The 24,695-nt window shown below is 28.4% G+C and overlaps 1 protein-coding gene across 1 annotated transcript in view; it reads left to right on the top strand.

The window, feature by feature from the left end:
* Positions 1-528: 528 nt before the first annotated feature.
* Positions 529-24,695, top strand: part of LOC113375066 (homeobox protein unc-4-like) — a 32,652-nt gene continuing 8,485 nt past the window's right edge. Inside the window, exons 1-2 of the mRNA XM_026615017.1 lie at positions 529-589; positions 755-942. Of these exons, the coding sequence (XP_026470802.1) occupies positions 529-589; positions 755-942 (249 nt within the window). The remainder of the gene's footprint in view (positions 590-754; positions 943-24,695) is intronic.

Genomic DNA, 24,695 nt, shown 5'->3' with positions numbered 1-24,695 from the left:
TTGATGAGTTTGAGCTTTACAAAATTTAGTCCTTTTTACTTCATAGGCATTTCGAAATAATAGCTACATTATTCAACCAATGCAAAATATAAATTCCATGGGTACATTTTTTACAAAGATAACACTGCATACAACGTTGATCTGGTATTTTGTCAGAAATATTTATCAACAGATTTGGAATAACTAATTTTTTAATTTATCACTCGTAAAATTGCTTTTTTACTTTAATTTTCTATTTTTTATTGTTTACACCTTTGCTTGGGTTAAGATTTTCTCGGTTCTTTTTACCCCACCCACGTGTAAGCTTTTATAGAGGTTATATAAAAAACTGTTAAATATAAGTAGAATTAACAAAATAGTTATAAAATAATTAAATAACGTATGCTTAAAAATTATTTTAAGGTCTCGTAAACCAAACAACAGTGCTAACAACCAAAAAACCAATATTAAAACTAAAATTTATAATTAATGTTTAATAATTTTTAATGAATTTATAATTAATTAAATAATAATTATAAAACAATTCTAATGGGATTTCAAAACATTGTTGTTTATCTCTTGTACGCCGTAGGAATCCTGGTGATGGCTGGTTATACATCTTTTTTCCTCTACTTTCAAATATTGTTGTTTCTTGTTTTTGACATGATAGTGTAGTAACTTTTTACCCGCGGAGCTTTAAGCCAGCTATAACTTATGAGTAAATTATGAGTATTTATTATTTTGTTCGATTACTTATTAAATGTGATTGTTTCAGGTGGAGCATCGGGTACAGGTGACGGAGATGATGACCCCAATTCATCGAAAAGGAGGAGGTCTCGGACGAATTTTAACAGTTGGCAGCTTGAAGAGTTAGAGCGAGCGTTTAACGCCTCGCATTATCCTGATGTTTTCATGCGGGAAGCTTTAGCAATGCGGCTGGATCTCAAAGAGAGCAGAGTGGCGGTAAGTTATTAACTATTTTTTTAAATTATTATTGAAAAGGAAATTAACCATTTTTAGTCGAAAATATTATTTCTTGATCGCATACGTCGAAATGTAATCATAAACTTACAATAATTTTCTTAGTTATCTCAAATACCAAACGCATTTACGGTTTTTTATTAGAGCAATCAGAACAATAAGCTATTATGAGGTGAATACTTTACCTACCGTTATTAGAATACAACTCGCAAGTCTCATGTTAACCATTTTATATTGGACGAGATTTTTGTTACGTGTTTGTTCTAATACTGATGAGATGTATATTACAGCATTGCGTTGGAAGGAATATTTTTAGTTGTAATTATATTATATATATATATATATATATATATATATATAATTTTAATAAAAATCGGACATCACTTCTGCTTGATATCAAGCTGTTCGAGTTGGGTTTTGAACCCAAAACCAGTGTTTGCTGGACTAGGATAATGTTATGCACCTTCTCATAATCTCGAACCATCTTGAGGATTTATAACATTTATTTTTCTTGAAATAAAATTGATTTGAAATATAGAAATTTTGTTTTTGGTTACTTCAAGTATCAAACGAACAGCAATCAGAACTGTAGTTATTCTGATTACAAATTCTGATACTGATGAGATATAATGAAGCAATGCCCTCAAAGAGCTATTTTTACTTGTTATTATATATTAGATCAATAATCTCAAGTAAAAATTGAATTTCACTACTTCTTGATATCAAGCAAATCTAAGTGGGTTTTAAACCCAAAACAAGTGGTTGTAACGTGGTTTACGGTAATGTCATTCACAATCTTATAATCTCGAAGCATATTGAGAATATATAACATTTATTTTTCTTCAAATAAAAATTATTACAAAGGTAATGTTTCAACATTTTGATCAGCATTATATAGAAAAAATCCAATTAGTAATCGTGGTAAAGTCAGTAGAATTGAATTTAACTTGTTTTTATTACTATCATTAATATGAATTGAATTTAAATTTTGAAATTATAAAACTCTACTAATGTCATTCATATTTTTTTATGTTACTAAATATGGTTTTTATCAAGCAAGTGAAGCGAACGAAATTCTAGAAATTATTATATTACATTTGCTTTTGCACTTTGTACAATCATGACTATAATTTAAGATTTATTTTGGTGTCCCAATTGCCAAATTGATTTTCTATTTCATAATTAGTATCAGGAAGCAGCGATGTCTAATATCTGTTCGAAAATGCGCACAAATACAAATAAAATAAATTTGGAAATATTAGATAGAAAATATTAACACTCATGTAATTTTTCTCTTTATATTTGTATAAGACAAATCTTTACATGTTTATTAGTTTTATAGAGAGTTTAATGTATAGAAACATTCATATTATTATTTCAAATGGATTTTATTATGGTGTCGTTATCTTCACACAAAATTCACTTCAAGAAAATTATGCAGGTGTATATAAATATTTTAAAGTTTCTTTTAAATTTATTTAAAGATAAAAAACACGACAATATAATGAGACATGCAAGTCTCGTTAACCAAGTACGGAAATTTATTATTATAAAGAAATTAAAGCCCACTTCCATAACTACATACATATTTATTAATATGAAAAGGAATTTCATACATACGAACGGAAACATACGCACGTATGCGCTCGCGAATTCTATTATTTTTTTGTTCACGTGAAATTAATGAATCTCTCACTGGATTTATATACATACATATTTATATATTTATAAAACCAGTACGAAATCCAGTCTAGAATTAAATAAAGCTAGAAGTATTTTTTACTAATATAGTCGAAGCTATAGATCAAACTTAGATCTCTGTAGGACAAGTAAATAATAATAGTTTCTTTACTGTTTTAGTAAGATTTGTTCGATACGTGTTATGTGTTGTGATGTAGTTCGTCTGGTTTAGACAGTATAATTGCTTAAAGTCAAATTTAACCTTTGTGCCCCTCCCACACTATATACAATTTAATGCATAAGATCAATTAATAATGCAATATCTACATTAACACTTTGACTGATTTGTGTTGAAATAAATATGCTCTAGACATGTGCCGGTCCGTGCACATCCTTTGCAAGTGATTAATTGAGTAAATGCGTTGAAGTTACACACTGATCATAATTCATGCAAAATTATGCCAATTATGCAATGCCCGTCCGATGTTAGCAGCGGCTTTGATTAAATAATTATTTCATTAAACAATTAGAGAGCATCTTGAATTATTGCCGCTCGGATAATTAATTTAATAATGTACAGACATATAGCTTTCCTCCGAGCGATGCCTTACATCGCTTTTCATGTATACTGATCATCAAATCTCACGAAGACGAGCGATCTGTATAATTAAAACTATTTTTTTATTTTATTTATCATAAATTGATATACATAAATTGGGATGTACATTATTTCTCTAATTAATATGTTTGGGAAACAGAGGCGTTCATACTTAATAAGCTTTATTGAAATCCTAGTGTGTGTTATTCAGAACAAATCAAATATTCATATTATATACAAATATATATATATATATATATATATATATATATATATATATAGTGTGTGTCCCAGATATTTACATCAAACGGGGGTATTGAACGTAACTGTTTTCTTAGCTAAAAAAATTTAGAAATAAAAATTGTCTCACATTGTTTGGAAATTATGAGCTTTTAAGTGCAACCCAGAGCTTTGGTGACATTATGACCATTTTTTTAGTTATTGTTGGTAACCTTTATTAATTTTGTTTATTTAAACTTTTGAACTGTAACCGTGAATAACATTCCTAAGACTTTAACATTGACACTTTTTGTTGAACTGCGAATTTAATTTTAATCGGTCGAATTTGAAAGGCCTTCCTGTAAAAATAATGTAAGGTTCATTAAAAGTTGGCGTATTTAATCATTATTGTAAAATGGTAAATACTTGATCATTTTTATATTGAAAAATTTTGAGTAAAAAAATTAAAACATAAAAATGGCGTGATTTTTGCTAGTACATTATACTTAATTTAGTTTTCTCATTGACCTGTGCATTAAGGGACGTACTTTTATTATCAGCACAATATTTTAAACATTATTTAATAAAGCAGTCTTGTTTCTCTGTTATGCAAATAATTTACTCTAGATGTAAAATCTGCTTATCGAACCAAAATTTAAATATCTTTCTGTATTAACTAGTTAACTATGGCGCTTTCATTGAAATGTGCCCAAAGTTTATAAAGTAACATAAAATGCTACTTTGAACTATTTATTTTATACCAGCATGTCCTCAAAATATTCTACATAACTTGAAATTCGAAAATATGTTTTGATTATCTTCTTTTAATAATTGAAATCTAAATAGGCAATGGTCTGAAATTCTACCATTTCTCAATGACGAGTATATTTATCAATCACAATCTGTCTAGAAATTAATTAAATCTCTATAATTTGAGTCACTCTATAGCTATTTACTATTCAAGCTAAAATTACTCATGGAGTTTAAATAAATTTAATTGCATTTTTGTTCTTCCATTGTAATTTATGGTACAAAAAATGCATTTTATTGAAATATTTTTTACCTGATTTTGTTATTATGTTACAAGACAATTTGCGTATATTTTTTATATATTTTACTTTGAATATATTTAATTGGCAATATTAATTTAAATATTAATTATTTAAGTATTAGTTAATTTTGATTTAATGAGATCATTTTAAAGAATGCATATTTATTTGGCCCCAACATTGACTGATATGATGCTGAAATACTATAATAATAATTAACTAACGTTAGTAAATTATTAAATTAAATGTGGGACAAGTGTTTTCTATTTCATATAATACATTTTTTAATAGAGTGCAGGTATCTAAAATTCATATCGGTGAATGCACACAATATTTTCATCGTCAATTAAATTCATTTCACATTGAATCGGAACGATATAGCATTTCCATTCTTTAATTATTACAGAGCGCTGTGATATATTTCACGCTATGTGCATAAACATGTATAGTTCATGCACATATATTTTATATATTTATATAAACGCCTGTACGTCTATTTAATGCTTATTCAAACCGATATGGCATCGATTATTATTTGACAAGCCATCAAGTGTATCGCTTAAAAAAGTCATTTTGTGTCATTTATCGCTTCATATAGGTTTTCTTACAAATCAAAGTCATTAATCATAATATAATATGCATAAATATCACAATACTTCACTGAATGCAATATATAAATTACAATTCAGTTTGTACTGGATAATTTGTATCGAATCTACGCCGAACCAACAAATAAACGATCATTAAATCCGAGATAGCGCGCTGCGATAGCTCCAGATAAATTTCATATCGAATGAGACATGCTAACGACTAATTACATCGGATTTATTATCTATATATACACAAAGACCAGTATTGATGTGTGTATGCACATTTGATAAGTTCAATACACTACTTGAATAGTAAAACATTGTACATTTCGAATTGATAATGGATTAATCTTTCGTACTTGCTGCGTAACCGTCAAATAATGGATACATTCATGGGTTTATATTTTGTTCTATATTTGACCGTTATATATAATGAAGGTTTTCAGATTTCCATACATTAAATATATTTATTATTAAACATTCTGCATGCTTTTCGAGTCTTAAAATGATACTTTATCTGTATGACGAGATGCAATCCTAAAATATAGGCATGCAAATAAACATTAATTAAAGATAACGCATAATTATGAATAACAAGGAAAAATATATAAAATGACGTACATGACAAATTCCAACTTGGAGCTCAAAACTTAAAAACTTCGAAATTTTATAATATATTTATCAGCATCCGAACTAACATTGGGTAGGGCCATGTTATGTAGGGCGGAGCACAAAGGTTCAATTTGACTTTCAGTAATTGTAGAGGAGACTGGGTACGGTTGTTCATGAAAGATGAACTATACTGATTTTGAGATAGGGTCCAAAGAGAGAAAGATGAAGTATGATTATTCAAACAAGTTTCCATTATTGCTTTGAGTGAGTTTACATTAACATGATCTGTAGACCGCTTTGCTTTTAAAGAGTCATAAATAAGTTTTCTAGTTCGAATTATTTTAATAATAACTGTCAATTTGTATACTGATAGGTTACTTTTTTGTTATATATTTGTTTTCAAAAGTGTGCGTTCGGGTGAAGATCAAACAGATAAAAAAAATCTAACGTAACTAAGACAAAATATGAAAGAGAAAGTAAAAGAAAATTCAATATAAGAAAAAAAAAAAAGGTTTCACAAAAAAGTCTTATTAACTTTGCTTAAAATATATGTTTTGTTATATATTATTATATTTTATTCATAAGTTTTGTTTAAATGTTTATTGTGTTGTGTTACAAATTATTACATACTAATATTAACTATTTTTGTGTTTAAATGTATTGTGTTTAACCTATTTTTACGCCTGTCACTACTGACTCCAATCGTCACTGTCACTGGCTCTTTTTTGTATGATTTGATTTTATGACTAATACATCGTATTTAAGGACAGTATTTTAGTATTTTCACGCAGACAAATGCTTAAGTTACCATTTGATCTACTTTTTTCCCGGATAACTGCTAAGTTAACAAAATTATGGCGGATCAAAAAAAAGTGGCACAACCGCCTACCCAGTCTCCCATACTATCTAAACTATATCGTAACAAATCACATATATTAAACAAACGTCTAACTATGATTCGAATAATTTCCAGCTAATTCGTATTTGTACAGCTATATTTTTTTGCTATTTTTCTCAAATTTGTCACCTGGCTCTTTTTACTCCATAGGCGGGGTTATTTTTACTCCACATTATTTTTAATTTAAAATAGGTTTTTTAATAATAACTACATTATTTAATCAATCTGATGCAGTTCAGTTATTTGATCGAACAACAAAATTAAAATACAGAATTTAAATGCATTTTTAAACATAATAATCAAACAAAAAGTCAACTCTTACTACTATCATAAATCTTGCTTTTGTGGGTACTTCTGTTCAATTTTTCATAATCAGACTCATTGTTTATTGAATTACAATTATTACAAATAAAGTGAATACAACTCCTGTTTGAAATGCATATTTTATGGGCACATTTTTTATCAAGATCGCACCGGATACAACCTTTATATGAAACTTCAACTTTTTCATTGGAACTGGTAAGAAGACTTTATTATCAGGGTTCAGAATAACTAGTAATTTAATGTATCTTTTGTAAAATTGTTTGTTTTAACTTATTTCACAATTTTATTTACTATTTTCTTACTACATCTCGCCAGTATAAAGGTTTAAGTCGTTTTTACCCCAACCACGTGTAAGCTATTCTAGGAGTTATAGAAATAAAAATCTTGAATTTAACTTAAAAATAATAATACATTTTATAAAACAATGAAGTATACTTTAAAATTATATTCAGGTATCATAAACTGGTACAAATATATTACACTAGTAAATGTATATTCCTAAATTTGTTACGTGATTGAATATAAAGTATATTGTACAAATATGGAAGTTTGCAAATTTACGTTTTACGGTTGTGAAAGGTTATTGGTACGTTTATGACTCTGCTTGTATTTTATGTCGCAATAAATTCAAACGAAATGAATTGTCAGAAAATTGATTTTGACTCAAACTGACTATAATATTTATGAAATTTAGTATGATTGGTAAACCTATGCGCAACAAAATTAAACTTGTATAATATTCAATAACATCAATGTTTAAATCGGGTCGTTATTAGCTGATTGTCATATTATGGTAATTTGCTTGATTGACGTTATTATGATGATTTGAATAAAATTTAAATATACTAGTCTTTTACCACACTCACAGCATATTAATTAAGTCATTAGCAATACCTGTAATTATTTTCTTAGTCAATGGATTATTATAATTCATTAAGATGGATTAACGAGATATAGACGTTTACTAGATAGGTTATTGCTCATATCTTAAACAGCGCATATACAATATGAAATGTGCACATAAATAAGTCTGGACTTTTAAATGGCTTGAGAATTGATATGTATGTGATAAAATTATGTCTTAATTTGTAAGTTTTGCTGTATGTTAAATCATTGTTATTTTTAATTTGCACAAACAATTTTAAATTGAACTTTATAGAAATGACTTATTTAATTAAAATTATGAATTATTTTCAATGCTAATAATAATGCTAATTTTCGTATTATGAATCATTTGTGAAGTTAATTTTGTTTACTTAAATATTTGTAATAGAATAAAACAAACTTAATTTTTCTGGAATGTTGGAATGGTAATAAACAAATGTAAAATTAAAAAAGTGTCGGAATATTATATATATATATATATATATATATATATTTAAAAGTAGAAAAAAGATGTATATCCAACCATCACCTTGATTTTTACGACGTTGCTATTGGTAGATAAACGACCATGTTTGAAAATTTATAACAAGTTTTTTTTTGTTATTAGTTCGTTTGGTTGAGAGCACTGTTGTTTAGTTTTACTAGACCTTAATATAAACTATATGTACACGTAATTTAACTGTTTTATAAGGTATATTGTTAATTTTAAATTAAATTCAACAGTTTTTCCAATATAAACTTTATAAAAAGCTCAGGATCAACTTTACCCTGGCAAAGGTGTAAGCAAAAATAAAAAAGTAATTCACAAGAGATAAATTAAATAAGTAGTTATTCCAACCCTACTGATGAATATATCTGACAAAATACCAGATGATGATTATATACAGTGTTATCTTTGTAAAAAATGAACTAGGTGACCAATTTCTGAAAAAAACAGCAAAAATCACATTTCTACAATGATGATTTAGCTGGGAGTTTTACGTTTTCATCGTCAGATAGTTTGTTCGATATGTGTTATTCATTGTGATACAATTGTTCTGGTTCTCACAATATAATTTCTCAAAGCCAAATTTGACTACAGGCCTCGTGCTACCTTATAAAAAAAATTTGAAAAAAATATATAATTGGTAGAATTTCTGAACAAAATGTGCTCTGCACGGAAACAGAATTTACTTGGTGCTCGCGTGGAAATTTGTACACGCTAATTGTGATTGAAATTAACGGGCGTACAATAATTAGTGCATAATTCTGCAAGTTCATGTTTAGAAGAAATATTGATATTTGAAATTAGAATTTTATTAATTGATTACTTTCTTCTCTCGCGTTTTTGTTATATATATATATATATATATATATATATATATACATATATATATATATATATATACATATATATATATATATATATATATATATATATATATATATATATATATATATGAATATTTACTATTCAATACGTGAGCTCTCACATTCATAATAATCGATCCCTTATCGGGTATGGACGCACGTAAGCCTCCTTGCTTTTGAGCCGGTGTGCATTTTCAACATGTTTTACCAGTTTGTAGTGTGAATTGAACCGTTTTACACGACACCCTAGGCAAACTTCGTAGCTATGAGGAAAATAAAGAAAAAGAATAGACTAAAAAAGAAAACTCTTCGGAAATATGGGGACGAGTTGGAAACAAACTTCGAAAACTGCTTTTCTAGATAAACGGACTGGGATGCAAGTTGCACATATTTTAATGGTGTTGTAAATTTTACGACATAGTTATGCTTTGAATTTTGTTTTATTAATTTCAAAGTTCAGACACTATCGGCGTTTTTGCTTATATACAACAGTTGAATAAATATTTAAGATTATGGTATCACGCTCTTGCATTCTGTTATTGTGCACTAAATTTAATTATAGCAGTGACTGCTTGTGTTTTTCAATTACAAATTTATTGCTTTTAGTGATTCAATGACGTAATCATAATCTTTTGCGCATTTTTAATTTTAATGTCATACAATTGCACAAATATATTGAAAATATAAAGCCAAATAAAAAGTTCTTGGAATTCACGAAGTTAACATTGCAGCGGCTCCAGTAAATGCTCGTTTGAAAGGTGGCACTTTGATCATAATGTTAGAACCGTCAAAATTAGTCAAGAGTCAAAAATAATGAAAAAATGCGCTATATTTTGCAATATTATTATGTTAAAATGAAGAACGATGCGCGAGGTTGTAAAGTAATTTATACTGTATGCTGTGAAGGTATTTTATCAAAATCTACTGCGCGAAAAAGGTCTGATAGCTTTTATTCTGGTAATTTTGATGTGAAAGATATGCTAGGCTCTGCTCGTCCAATGGCTGAAAAAGTTGATGATACTCTTGAAAAAGTCCGGTAAGATGAGCATATCAACACTGTCGACATTGGTATGGAACTAGCCATTGACTGTAGTGGGACTGGAAGAAAATTGACAATCGTAACCTAGTTCCAGTTAGTCAGACGATTGATTCTCAACTCTACTGTAAATAACTAGAGGATTTACGCCAGACAATTAACAAAAAAAATTGACTGATTTGAAGATATTGTCCAGATCCACTACGACAATGCCCGATTGTAACCATATTTGATGGTCTGCTAAAAGTTGCAAGAGCTTGGTTGAGAAATTTTGATGCATCCATCGTATAGTACATACTGAGCACCCTCTGACTAACACTTGTTCCGATCTCTCCCAATTCTTTTTATGGAATTGAACTGTTTTTCAAAGGATCCTGTAAAAAGCACTTTATTCAGTTTTTCAACCATAAACCACAGAAGTTCTTTACCAATGGCATCAAGATTCTACCCAGGAAATTGGCGAAACATAGTTGATAATAATGGAACATATTTGATTTTAAAAAAAATATTTTCATATCTTTGACTTATATTGAGAATATATTATACTTATGTAGAATATAATAAATATGTATGAATTGGCTTATTATAATATAGTTATTAAATTGATATCTATACTCTTCAACGCGATTTTAAACTTGCACGTTGATTTATGAACGACTTTCAACTCGGAAAAGAGTTAAAATGAGATTAAATTTGGTTCTAGAAGAGAATTATTTTTACTTGATATTACTGAAATATTAAAAATTATCGAGAGGGATAATAGTAATAATTATAGATAAAAGTATGTATTTAATGGATGGCTTACGTGGAAATCATAGTGGAAATATAATGATATTAGAAAATTCAAATGGAAGAAAAAAATGAGTAAAAATCGAGTGTTTTGCGAGTATAGCATACAATAAAGTATAAAGTAATTGTATAATTTAAAATATGTACCATATAATATACGTTAAGAAGGAACGCTCGACCTGCCTGTCTTGTCTGTGAAATTTGTTATATGTGACATTATATATGACGCGTTCAAGAAACCGAGCTTGCATTACATGTCGTTATTTCACATACGATATATAATTAATCATAAAAATCACACAAATTACACGTCGAGTATGCACTATTGACGCCCCGATAGCGATATTTTAGCACATTTTAAAATCAGATTACCTTCCAAGTTTGTGGCACCGTCGGATCAGTATTAAAATACTATTAGAGCTAATAAAGACACATGAACGTAACACGCAGATCACTTATTACGTGGCCGTACGCCTAATTGCCCGCATGATTATACGTCTCGAGTACGAGAAAGATGAGGAATGTGTTCTTTGCGTACGGGCATATGCATATTACTTCTATGTACGTTTAATTGATCAACGGCGCGTAAACGCTATTATTTAATGCGTGTTCTCTACAAAAATTGTTGTGCAACCACATCTCAACCGTGGTAAATGATTACCATTCTTGTTTTTGAGATTCAAAGCAGTTTGATTGTATTACATCTGATAAAAATCTCGATTTATCAATAAACGTCTGTCTTCTTTATAATATTAATTTTTGCTAGGAATTTCGACGAATGGACGACATACACTCTACTACCGTCCATGGACGGCATTCATATCACGTGCTGTGTGTGCGGATGTCATCCATGTTTTGTGTGGGTCTTTGCTTCAATATATCACTATGGCAATTCTGATTTTTATAGTAATTTTCAGTTTATTAGAAGCGTAATTTTTAATTGTTCAACACATTTTTATTGATAATGATAGAAATATCTCAAAATATATCGCTGTGCCTGGTTTATTCAGTAGCACTACTAATGGACACCCTGTTCCGTATAGCAGCGACACTTCTGCGGAAAACACTCTTGTAGTAAGGGTATTTTTTATATTTATACAAAGAACATGTTGGACATGTATATTAAGTGTTATTTTATTCATCGTGCTACAGAAACATATTACTAAATTCTTGTTTAAATGTACTATTAAATAAACTAAATTATAAGAGCAGCTTCCGTCTCCAATATGCTCTCTAATACGTCTCCAAAATGATGCATCCAAATTTTGACAAAATACAGAATTATATACAACTAGGTTATATTAAAAAAACATAAATCCAGCTACAAAATATTACATTATCCTCCACATGGATGTGACCATTCGACTTTTCTCAAAAATATGCTAGTACAAATTTGTTAGATACTTTAAATACTTCGCTTACTTCGCTGATAGTAATTAAATATTATTATTAAATTATTTATACATACACGAGTAGTTTTTAGTGATTACTTTTATTGTCTAATGAACAAAAGATGATTAAATTATTTACGAACGACTATAAATGCATATTTGACATCAAAATATATTGGCAATGAATACACATACACTATCTATTGTATTATTTAAAGTTATATATTATTTATGAAATTAAAAAGATTTACTGGTATAAGTAATAATTATGAAATTGTTCGCAGAATATTTTAGTAAAATTGCTCCTTTTTTGTATTTACTATTATTATTATGTATTTAATTCCTTATTATTATGTATATAAATTATTCGTAATATTTCTAAAAATCGTTTACTAAAGTTACTTTTTATAAGTTTTATGTTTAGTTTTAATCTACATTTTAACTATTTTTTTTTACAATCAACACAAAAAGGGATACCATTGCATTAACTCTATTTTGGTTTTAACTTTGCAAATTATTCTTCATAATTACTAAATATTCTTGGTATTAAAAAAATGTTATTTTGTATTACATTTAAAGCCAAATCTCTAATCACTATCAATAACAGTAATAGTGTAATTAAAATTTGTACTTGATTTATTTGTATAGATGTATTATCATATTAAAATAGTACCTATATAATACGTATGAGATAGATTCAATATTGGATAGGATACAAATTCATTATTATTTTTAAATTAATATTTACATCTGATTATGAATCTATCGCAAAAAACTCATAAAATTACTAAATCTTTTTTTATTTATTCATATCATCATAATATTCAATAACATTATGTTGGTTTTATAAAATATCGTGCCATTACGATACATGTACATGATGTATCAGTAAAGTCATAAACGTCTAATTGTTTTATGAATAATGTAACCGCAAGCTATTAGTGTATCATATAACATTCAAATAAAATCTATTGTAATAATTGTAAAAGTATCTGTCTGTGGTTTACTTTATCTTTAATAATGAATCATAGTAACTCAATCAAGTTACAACTAGTCATATTGAACATCATATCTAACTGATTTGAAGTATTTGTGTGGTACTGTTTGAAAATAATTTTAATTTGCAAAGCTTAAAATTAATTAGTGTTTAAAGTGTAGGGTAGAGCAGGCCCGCGGGTAAAAGGGTCCACTAACGATATCTAAAAAATCACTAAAGTTAAGATTTTTTAACAACAATATTTGAAAGTAGAGGGATATAGATGTATAACCAGCCATCAACTTGATTCTTACGACGTTGATATCGGAAGATAAACGGCAGTGTTTGAAAAAATTAAATGTATTTTCTTTTATTGTTAGTTTTTGTGGTAGTAAGCACTGTTGCTTAGTTTACGAGACCCTTAATATAATTTTTAGTTATATATTATTTAATTGTTTTATAAGATGTAGTATTAATTTTAAATTAGATTCAACAGATGTTTTTATATAACCTTTCTAATAGCTGACATGGTAAAAAAAACAACCGAATTTTTACCATGGCAAACGTGTAAATATAAAAAATAGCAAATAAATAACTTATAAGTAAAAAAAATCACAAAAAAATAAAATAAAACTAGAGGGGTGTATGGCATCGTGCCTTAAGCCAAATTGCTGGAACTTCCCGTACCGTAACGAAATGTTCGAGAAATATTGAATGTTTTCAAATAGATTATTATAAATATTGTAACTTTGTGTCTAATATTCATAAGAATTATATAAACTGAATTGCAAAGTTAAAGATATTCGTTTAAAGTACATTAGAACTTTTGTCAGAATTACGATTAAAATCTGAATTATTTTCGATATACAAAACAAAAAAAAATCTTTTTTTCAAAATCAATTATTTTGTTAAAACAAGCAGAAAGTTCTTTGAATCATTCAAATCAGACGCTTGTTTCTCTCAAAAACTGCCATTTTTGCACATTTAGCTCTGTATCTCCGAAATGGCTAGGCCTGCCTTCTCCAAAAACTAATACTAACCACTTCTTCCAATCATTACCAATTGGAAATGTTTTTTAGATCATTCAAATTGGATGCTCCGTTCTCTCAAAAACTCGATTTCTATTTTCTGCACTATTTGCTCTTTATCTCCGTAACTGCTGCACCTGCCTTTGCTAAAAATTAATAAGCACATCTCCCTATCAATAAGAATCGAAGGTTTTTTGAACCATTCAAATCGGTTGATCCATGCGCCCGAAAACGTGGACGAAAAATTGTATCCATACATACATACACACATCCATTTTTTCTGAGATATGCCAAAATGTTCAGAAACGTTCAAAACGTCGAGAAATGTAAAAATTTTCAATTTCGATTTTTGGCTCATTACAATAACTTACCCTACGGGAAGTTAATAATAGTTAGTTCAACTCTGCTATTGAATATTTTTGACGATATTCCAGATCAAGGTTATATACAGTGTTAGCTTTGTAAAAAACGTGCACATGAAATGTATATAGATAATAACCCACATGTGATATTCGTGCAATTGTATTTAATCAGCATCAGGCATAAACATGTAATTCAATAAAATTCAATATTCCCTGAATCCGGAATAAAATGCATTTGTCTATCGTTAGCGTCTCTATCGAATCGTGGAGCGATTCAAAAGCACGCGTTCGTCTGAGAAGATTGTTTTGCTTCTTATTTCCCTGCGAGAGTCATGCGCGGTGTTGAGCCTGGGCGTGTGTATATGAATCAAACGCTAGGCGGGTACGGCGTTCGTTTTCCCTCTGATTACACGGCCAGCCGAGCAAGAAGAGCGGGAAGCAGGTTGATAATATTATGGCTGGTGTTATTGCCATGGCGCATGTCATGAGAGTGCGGTGCGCGGCAGAGCGAGAGCGACGGAACCGCTCAGCCTTCCTACGCACACTACGGACGACGTTTAGTTGGTACTAGGTACATACTCGCAGTGGGGCGGTGGGGTGATGGGCACTATTGTCATGCGCCTGCCGAATGATTTTTCTTCTCAAGTTTTTGGTGGTCAGGTCCGAAATTAATGGTGGAGTATGTGATTCTTAACTATTTATATTCAATTCGATTTAATGTACGGTTCAAACTTAGAAAACTGTTATATTTTATTTCCTGTAGGGTAGCATATCTTTACGTTTCAGAGGTTTCTGAACATTTTGACATACCTTAGAAAAAATGTATGTATGTATGTGTGTGTGCGGATATAAACTTTTGTCGACAATTTAAGGAACACGTATCAACCGATTTGAATTTAAACTAGTGGGGTGTATGGCATCGTGCCTTAAGGCAAATTGCTGGAACTTCCCGTACCGTAACGAAATGTTCGAGGAATATTGAATGTTTTCAATTAGATTATTATTAATATTGTAACATTGTCTAATATGTATAAGAATTATATAAACTAAATTGCAAAGTTGAAATTATTTGTTTAAAGTATATTAGAACTATAGTCAGAATTAAAAATAAAATCTGAATTATTTTCGATATACAAAAAAAAAATTTTTTCGAAAAAAAAATGAAAAAAAAAAGTTGAAACAATTTTTTTTTTCCAAAATCAATTATATTTTAAGACAAGCAGAAAGTTCTTTGAATCATTTAAATCGGACGCTTAGTTCTCTCAAAAACTGCCATTTTTTGCACATTTAGCTCCGTATCTTTGAAATGGCTGAGCCTGCCTTTGCCAAAAATTAATAAACACTTTTCCCAATCATTTCTAATTGAATGTTTTTTAGATCATTCAAATCGGATACTCCGTTCTCTCAAAAACTCGATTTCTATTTTCTGCACTCTTTGCTTCGTATCTCCGTAATGGCTGGAACTGCCTTTGCCAAAAACTAATCAGCTCTTTTCCCTATCAATAGGAATCGAATGTTTTTTGAACCATTCAAATCGGTTGATCTGTGCGCCCGAAAACGTGACTGGCAATTTGTATCCATACATACATACATAGACACACACACACCCACACACATACACACACACATCCATTTTTTCTGAGGTATGCCAAAATGTTCAGAAACCTTCAAAACGTCGAGAAATGTAAAAATTTTCAATTTCGATTTTCGGCCCATTACAATAACTTACCCTACGGGAAGTTAAAAAACATTCGATTCCTATTGATGGGGAGACGTGCTGATTAGTTTTTGGCAAAGGCGGGTCTAGCCGTTTCGAAGATACGGGGCATAGAGGGCCAAAAATGGTAATTAAGTTTTTGTGAGAACGAAGTAGTAGAGGGAAAAAGATATATAACCAGTATGACTTTATCATCAGGAGAAAAACGGCAATGTTAAAAAATTATAACAAAAGTATTTTTTTTTGTTAGTTTTTCTAGTTGTAAGCACTGTTGTTTTGATTACCAGACCTTAATATAATTTTTAAGTATATGTTATTTAATTATTTTATAAGATGTATTATTAATTTTAAGTTAGATTCAACAGATATTTTATATAACCTATATAAAAGCTAACACGTAAATGGGGTAAAAGCGACCAACTGAACATTTACCCTTGCAAAGGTGTAAACAATAAAAGAATAATAAATAAAAAAGTAAATTAAATTAAAGTTAAAGAAAAGCAATTTACAAGAGAAAAATTAAATAAATCATTATTCCAACTCTGCTGATGAATATATCTAATGAAATACCAGATCAAATTTATATACAGTGTTTCTTTCTCAAAAATATACTCAATAAATTCATATTTTGCATTGGTAGAGTATTGTAGCTATTATTTCTTTAAAATTAAAAATAAGACATTGGACCTGATTGCCCTCTGGCCTCCCATTTTACTTCACCCTATCCTATATATGATTGAGCTTTCGCTTATTTGTAAAACTTACCATATTGCTAAGTTAAAAGAAGTTTTTTTCACCCGTTCAGATTATTTTATCATATTTCAACATTTTCAAGTAAACATAAATTATATTGCGTAATGATACCACAATTAAAAATAGAACTAATCAACAATAAACAATCCATAAATCACAAGTAATTCAATAATAACTAAATGCATCATATTTAATTAAAATCATGTTTATATACATTATATTGCAACAATGTATGTGATTTCATATGTTACAAATTGATATAGAGAATAATTAGATAAACATTTACTAGCGGATAAAACGCTTTAATTGAGGAAATATACATTTTATTATTATGCGATTACATTATGCGCGTTATATAATTAATATATAGTTTGTTGATACATACCTCACACATATTGTCTATAAATAAGATTTGGTACTTAGCATGAAATTATTTATAACATATTTATTGCTTTTGTAATATTACGTTTATTAGCTATTAATTATTTTAGTCTCTAGTGGATTCTTTCAAAATCAATGCAGTTCAATTTTCATTTCCAATATATTTCCTTTTCGTTTCCTTTCCAATATTTTTTTTTTCACTGACAAATTTATTCAGATATGTAAAGTCCGCTCTAGTAGTTCGTGCTTTAAAGGATTTTTTATTGTGATTCGGGAAAAAAAAGTTTCAAACAAAGTTTCGTGTGGTTATAAATAGTATAATTTAATAAAGTTAATCTCACCGATTTTGCATGCTGTTATTCGCATTTCAGTTTATCAGTTTAAATTGGTCTTCCAAAACGTGGTGTACCTTCGACAGCAAAATTACTGAATAAAATTTTACAATCAATTCTGACACGAACGTAGTGTCAACATATCATACTGGTCAATTTCTTTCAGTTTTGAAAAAGTAATACAAATAATATATACATATTAGTAATTTAAATTATCAATATAAAAATACTGTGCCAGATTTACTTTTCCAGGCAGGATTTCAGTGTTTTGTCTGTATTTAAAACAATATAATTATATCTTTTGCCAGAATAAAAAGAATGTATGTTCCCAACGACTTAATATTTCAATTATTCCATTACAAATGAATCTTCTCTCCTCCGCGAACATCATCAAAATAGAACATCACCAAACAGCTCATCTTCTGATAATTCGAATATGTAAACGCTAAATACAATCTCGACCTTTCGTGAACTCGAAGGCATATAAATTAATCACATAAAAAAACATGTGTACTCCACAGATAAGGGAAGATGTTTTCAATAATTCATTTTCTGTTCGAGCGATATCTCTCTGTAATAAAAAGAAAGAGTTCGTTAATTAGATCCAACATAATTATCACTCTTGTATGTTATGATTAATATTATTATTATTCATTTGATTAATTCTGAAAGCCGCGAAGATAAGGATTTTGTGTACGACTGTTTGTCTAGAAATAGACTTTGGCTGGCATTCGGTCATAAATGCTATCGTACGAGTACATTGCAAGATGATGGCTATTATATGTAGTTGTATGAAAGCTTTATTGGATGTTGTTTTAGACGGTTCGCTACATTAAATTTCCTTCGGATGTATCATATTCACATGAAAAGAATCCATATTTGATACATAAAATTGAAAAACACGTTAATAATTTTATATGAGAATATTAAAAAAGAAAAATTGATTCACTGACATTGTTATTTATTTATATATTTATATATTTCTATACAGAACGAAGCTTTTTCAATTGTGTGGGTCAAACTTGCGCATTAAGAGTAGTTTTATAAATAAAAGTCACTTCAAAAATTAATTATTTGCATCATTGGTCATTTTAATTGTGTTTTGGTAGGATAAAACTTGATTCTCAATATGATGGTTAAAGGCGAAAAAATATATTTCTTAAACTAGAATATCAAGGATCTTTATTTGCATTATCTATGAAATTAAAATTAGTTATATATGAATGTTTGCATTATAATAATACATTAAATTACTTTGAATATTTTAAAATTATTTACTGTGGACATGTTTCAATTTTGTCTCAAAGTAGTATTCTGGTCTAAGGGCATGAATTTTAAGCAATTTTTGAAAGAAGTTAAAAAGGCAAACAATAGTTTTGCTATATTTTTTCTCAAATTGTTATTTAATCTTTTTAGGATATAAAAAAAGAATATTCATAAAGTATTAAATCTAGAAGGTAAAGTGGGGGTAAAAAATTGCCATCTGACCATACCCATGATTTTAGCTTTCCAAATAATCTGAAGAAATAAATATAAATATGTTATTAATCTAGAATAATGTCGCTATCGTATGAACTACGAACGAGGCCTGAAGAAAAATATTTTTTTACAACTTTTTTATTTGCTATTCTTGAATTTTATAAAAAAGGTAGAAAAATTTGGGTGTAGGCATAGTTAGCTATAAAGAGTACTCTGAATACATTTCAAGTGAAACGGACCAGTAGAAGTAGAGAAATCGTGGGTATCGTATCGAAAAAGACAGTTTCTAGAAAAAAGCGTTCATAGTTTTGCAGAGAAATGATGACTATCCCTGTCAAACAACTATATCTCAGAAAATAATTTAAACTATGAAAAACTTTCAGTGACGAAAAAACAAAATCTATTTTTCAAAAAATCTAGTCCAGAATATCAGAATTGCTATGTATTTTAAAACTTTAATTAGCTTTAATTGTTAAATTAGAGTGGTCTGGTGTAATAATTCGCAAATCACTTTCTTCAAATTTAGAAGGTCCTGATCGTCGTCGAGGTTAAAAAAAATAGATTTTTTAATGGAAACATTTCGTGGTCACCCTAATATTTTGATTTTTTGTCAGTAGAGTTTATGGGGAATTTAAACGGATACTCATAAGTCAAAAACACTTTTTGAATTAAAAGCTTTAATAAGAGACGAGTTATTAGCAACGCACTAGTTCTAGGCCATATGTTGTGATTTTTTTTTAGTTTTACTATTACATAAATAAATACTGTTGAAAATCAGTTTTACTGTAATATATAGAATAGTACATTACTGTCTACATTTTTATTCCTAAAATGTGATCCACTTATAAGAAAATCAATACCGTATTCTTAACGAATGGATTATCGAAACGTATCATATAATATTTAACGCCTTTGAAATGTAACTGTTGATTATACTTTCCGTGCATATGAATGCGGGCATTTCGCAGCCACAATCAATTAGATTGATATACAACCTGCGCGAGTGAGATTTTAATTAAGAGCCGAAGTAACAATTTCCTTTTTAAAAACCGGGGATTAATGACACGGCATTACGCGCCGCCTAAATTGTATAATGACGCTTGTGGCTCAATAAGTGTTCCATGCGGTATTTATCGGTAGGCTGGCGGTTAGAGGACGGGTTTACTCAATATGTAAAAGGGAAAAGAGGAAATTTAACTCGAAATTGAATGACATAGTGTGTGATAGATTATATTTTTTTATGTTCTTTGCTATTGGTATTAGAATATATAATGTTTATTTTTTTCTCCTTTATTAATAATTATCAGAACATAAATAAATTCTATAAATTATTTTGATATATATTATTTATATTATATTTACCCTAGTGGGTAATTACTATTAGATACAATTTATTAGATTAAGTTAATATGCCATAATTTTTTAAGTCTTCTAATTATGAAGAAGCAGCGGAGCAATAATGTTTATTGAAGTAAAAAATATATTTAAATACGTCTTCAGTTTTGTATTTAGCTCACGTGGAAGAAATGTATAAACACGTAACTAAATAAAATTAACATCATGTTTTTAATTATACACTTTTTTAAATCATTTCCAATTTTTTTGTTTGGGTATGTACATGCATTTATATATATACACATAAGCAACTCTATTAAATAAATACTGGGAAAAAAATTAATCAAGTCTGGTTTACTAATGATTATTTTGTCTGTATAAATTTATTTTTAAAATTTTACTCAAACATGATTTGCACGTTAACAAGGCATATTACAAGCTTCAAATTTATGGCACAATTTAAATTGAACTATCAAATAATGTTTTTGTCTTTAAAAACATTTTTTGTTAACATTTATTTTTGACAATTATATTGTGAAAACCAAATCAATTATATCATAACAAATAACACGTACCACACTAACAACTATTTCACTATGTTCAGTAAAACTCTCAGCTAATTCATCATTGTAGAAATTTTTCAAAAATTTGTCACCAGGTTCTTTTTACCCCGCGGACTAATGTCTGATTTCTACATTCTACATTATTCAATCAATACAAAAGATGAATTTCATGGGTACATTATTTGAAGTGATAACACTGTATATAACCTTGGCTTGGTATTTTGTCAGAAAATCTCATCAGCAGAGTTGGAATAACTGTTTATTCAATCTATATCTTGTAAATTTGTTTTTCTTAACTTAATTTACTTTTTTATTTGCTATATTTTTTAATGTTTACTCTTTTGCTAGTGTAAGTGTAAAGGTTCAGTTGTTTTTTTTTACTCCACCTACGTGTATGCTTTTATAGAGGTTACATAGAAAAACTGTTGAATATAACTTAAAATTACCAATACATTTAAAAAAATACTTAAAAATTATATTAAAGTGCTCAAAAAACTCATAACGAATGAAAATACTTTTGTTGTGGATTTTTAAATACTGCCATTTATCTTTCGATGAACTGTATATCAATTATGGCTGGTTATACATTTTTTCCCTCTACTTTCAAATATTGTAGTTAAAAAATTCTTACTTGTTTTGAGACATCTGTGAAAAATACTTTATTTGATATGAATTTAATAGAATTAATTTAAGTTTGTTAATACTTTAAGACATATAATAGATTATCGGTATCCTAAATTTTTAAACGTTAACAAAATTATGTATTTATTTTAATTTATTCAATTTACATGATGTACCTTCTATTTGGGTTGAAATTAATTTACTCATAAATTAAATAGAAAGACAAATTTTTGCTACTAGATATTATTCATTTCAGGTGATACTATTTTTCAGCATACATTCATTTCTTAATTATTTCATATTTGTTGCATTTAGATGTATGAAATGTTTAATTTTGAACGTTCTTAAATAATCAGTAAACTCTTACTGAAAGTTATTTATTTATTTTATGAATAAAATATATAAAATAATTATTTAATATCGTAAAAATGAACAAAAACTATTTATAGAATTAGTAGTGCTTGTGTAATTATGTTTGTTTTATAATTGCATTTTATGAAGCACAATCTTAAATTGATATTTTGGTCTAATTTATTCAGCATTCGTTTTTGTTAATACAGTTTTATTGAACTATAGTCTAGTATAATCTAAGTAATAATACTTTATTATATTGTTTTACGTTTTAATAGCAAAAAATGTGAACTTATAATAAAAATGAATAAAGCACCAGCTTTCACCCTGGTCGATTCTGTGGCGTTCCACGCGGTACTTATATTAATACGATGGCGATCGTGAAAAACGCTCGTCCGACCATGTATCATTAGCTTGCGAGGTGCCTTTCAGCGAATTACTTTTGCATAATTCCATTTTAAAAATATATTATACGGCGACGTAATAAGAAGAAGGAGGCAAAAAATATTCTCAAGAGAAATTATTACAATTACCCATATATAGGCGTATGACGTGTTGCGGATGCGTAAAATCGACCCAAGTTTCGAAAAGCTTTTAATAAGGAAATTGAGAAATTGTATTCACTTTAGATTTTTTAATAGCAAGGTAAATTAGTTTCATGGGTTGATACTGAAAATATTATGTTTTTCATTTTATGCTTAATAAGCAGTAGTCTCTATATATTATATTCGCTTTCCATGAACAAGGTAGTTCATTGTTATTCATTCTTGGTTAACAATATTAAATACGTTCATATGTTGGATTCTTTTCAATGATCATTTCATTATTGTGCACTCACTTTTCAAAGCCATTTAATTTGTGTAATCCTTTTATGGTAAAAAAAGTAAAGAAAAACCACTGATATCTCAGAAACAAGTAAAGTTACGATTTTTTAACAATATATAAAAGTAGAGGGAAAAAGACCATCCATCACCTTGATTTTTACGACGTCCGTATCGGGAGAAAAATGGCAATGTTTCAAAATCCAAAACAAAATTATTTTCTTTCGTTGGTAGATGTTTTGGTTGTGACGTTGTGAACACTGTTGTTTAGTTTACCAAATCTTAATATAATTTTTAATTTTAATTTAATATAATTGTTAAAATTAAAAATAAGATATTTGACCTGGTTCATTTTACTTCGCCTTTGGGGTAAAAAGGATTAGGTGACAAATTTTTGAAAAACAGCAAATACATTTCCACAATGATGATGAATAAGGTGGGAGTTTTTTTGAACATAGTCTGACTGTTGTTTGTTCGATATGCGTTAATTGGTTTGGTTTTTACAATATAATTGCTCAAAGTCAAATTGGATCTTTGTTCCCCGTCTCAACCTTTTCAAATAACTCTAATTTTTATCGAAAGGAATATGAGGATAATATAGAAAAGTCAATACAAGATAGTTTTGAATGTGAAATCTTGTCACATATTAGGTTGATTCAAATAATTGACAAAAATGTTGAAAATTTAGAAATTACAATGTATATGTAAATTACATTCAATATTTTCAAATAGAATACTGAAAATGAACTAAATTTATTATGAAGGCATAAAGTTCTATAATTTTCGTTTAGCTGTTCAAGAGATACCACGTTTAAACTCCAATTTAATGAATGAAAACATTTTTATTGATGGATTGTAGAATCTAAATCTGTATTATCTGAAATAGTATCTTTTTAAAATGTGAAAATTCACAATCCGAATACAATCATTATAATACTATTAATTATTTTACTAATTTCATAAATGTGCACAATATTGTTACATCATATAAAGAAGGTTATATATTAATAAATGTGTTTGCGCAGAATTTTGTGCGATTTATCTAAATACGCCTATTATATATATCTTTAATTATCAGTATTCATTCTGATGAATTGATAGAAAACAAAAAAAATATTCTGCTTTAATTAAACCGTGCTATTAACATTTACGATATATTAATCATAATATGCCCAAGAGCACCTTGTCAAATTAAAATGTCAAAAAAGAAAATAAAAATATCTATAACCTATTATGATACATGAAGCCGATTTAGAAAGTATTTTATTACCTCGGGTGTTAAGTGAATGATAATAAATTAAAACATATTCTGTATTGTTACGTATTTAATAAGTTTTGATGAACTAAAAACACCATAATGTGAGTTAAGTAACCAGTTCCCCCTGAGGCATGCACACGCAGCATACTTGCCTCGGAAGAAACGAAAAAAAAGTCGAGTTCGTTTTTTGCTAATTACCAATTCAGCACTGCACCTAACGCTGACTATATTATATGTATATATTTATATTTAAACTCTGTGGGTACCTACTATATATATCGTAATTATATTGCAGTTAGTATTTAGCCTGGCGAAATCATTAGCATATTGTATATGT

This window comes from Ctenocephalides felis, unplaced genomic scaffold (genome assembly GCF_003426905.1).
Source record: "Ctenocephalides felis isolate EL2017-DRISC unplaced genomic scaffold, ASM342690v1 CF-g0.4_SCAFFOLD_01886, whole genome shotgun sequence".
Taxonomy (NCBI): domain Eukaryota; kingdom Metazoa; phylum Arthropoda; class Insecta; order Siphonaptera; family Pulicidae; genus Ctenocephalides; species Ctenocephalides felis.
The sequence above is the reverse complement of the archived record's forward strand: the minus strand, read 5'-3'. Positions and strand labels throughout refer to the sequence as shown.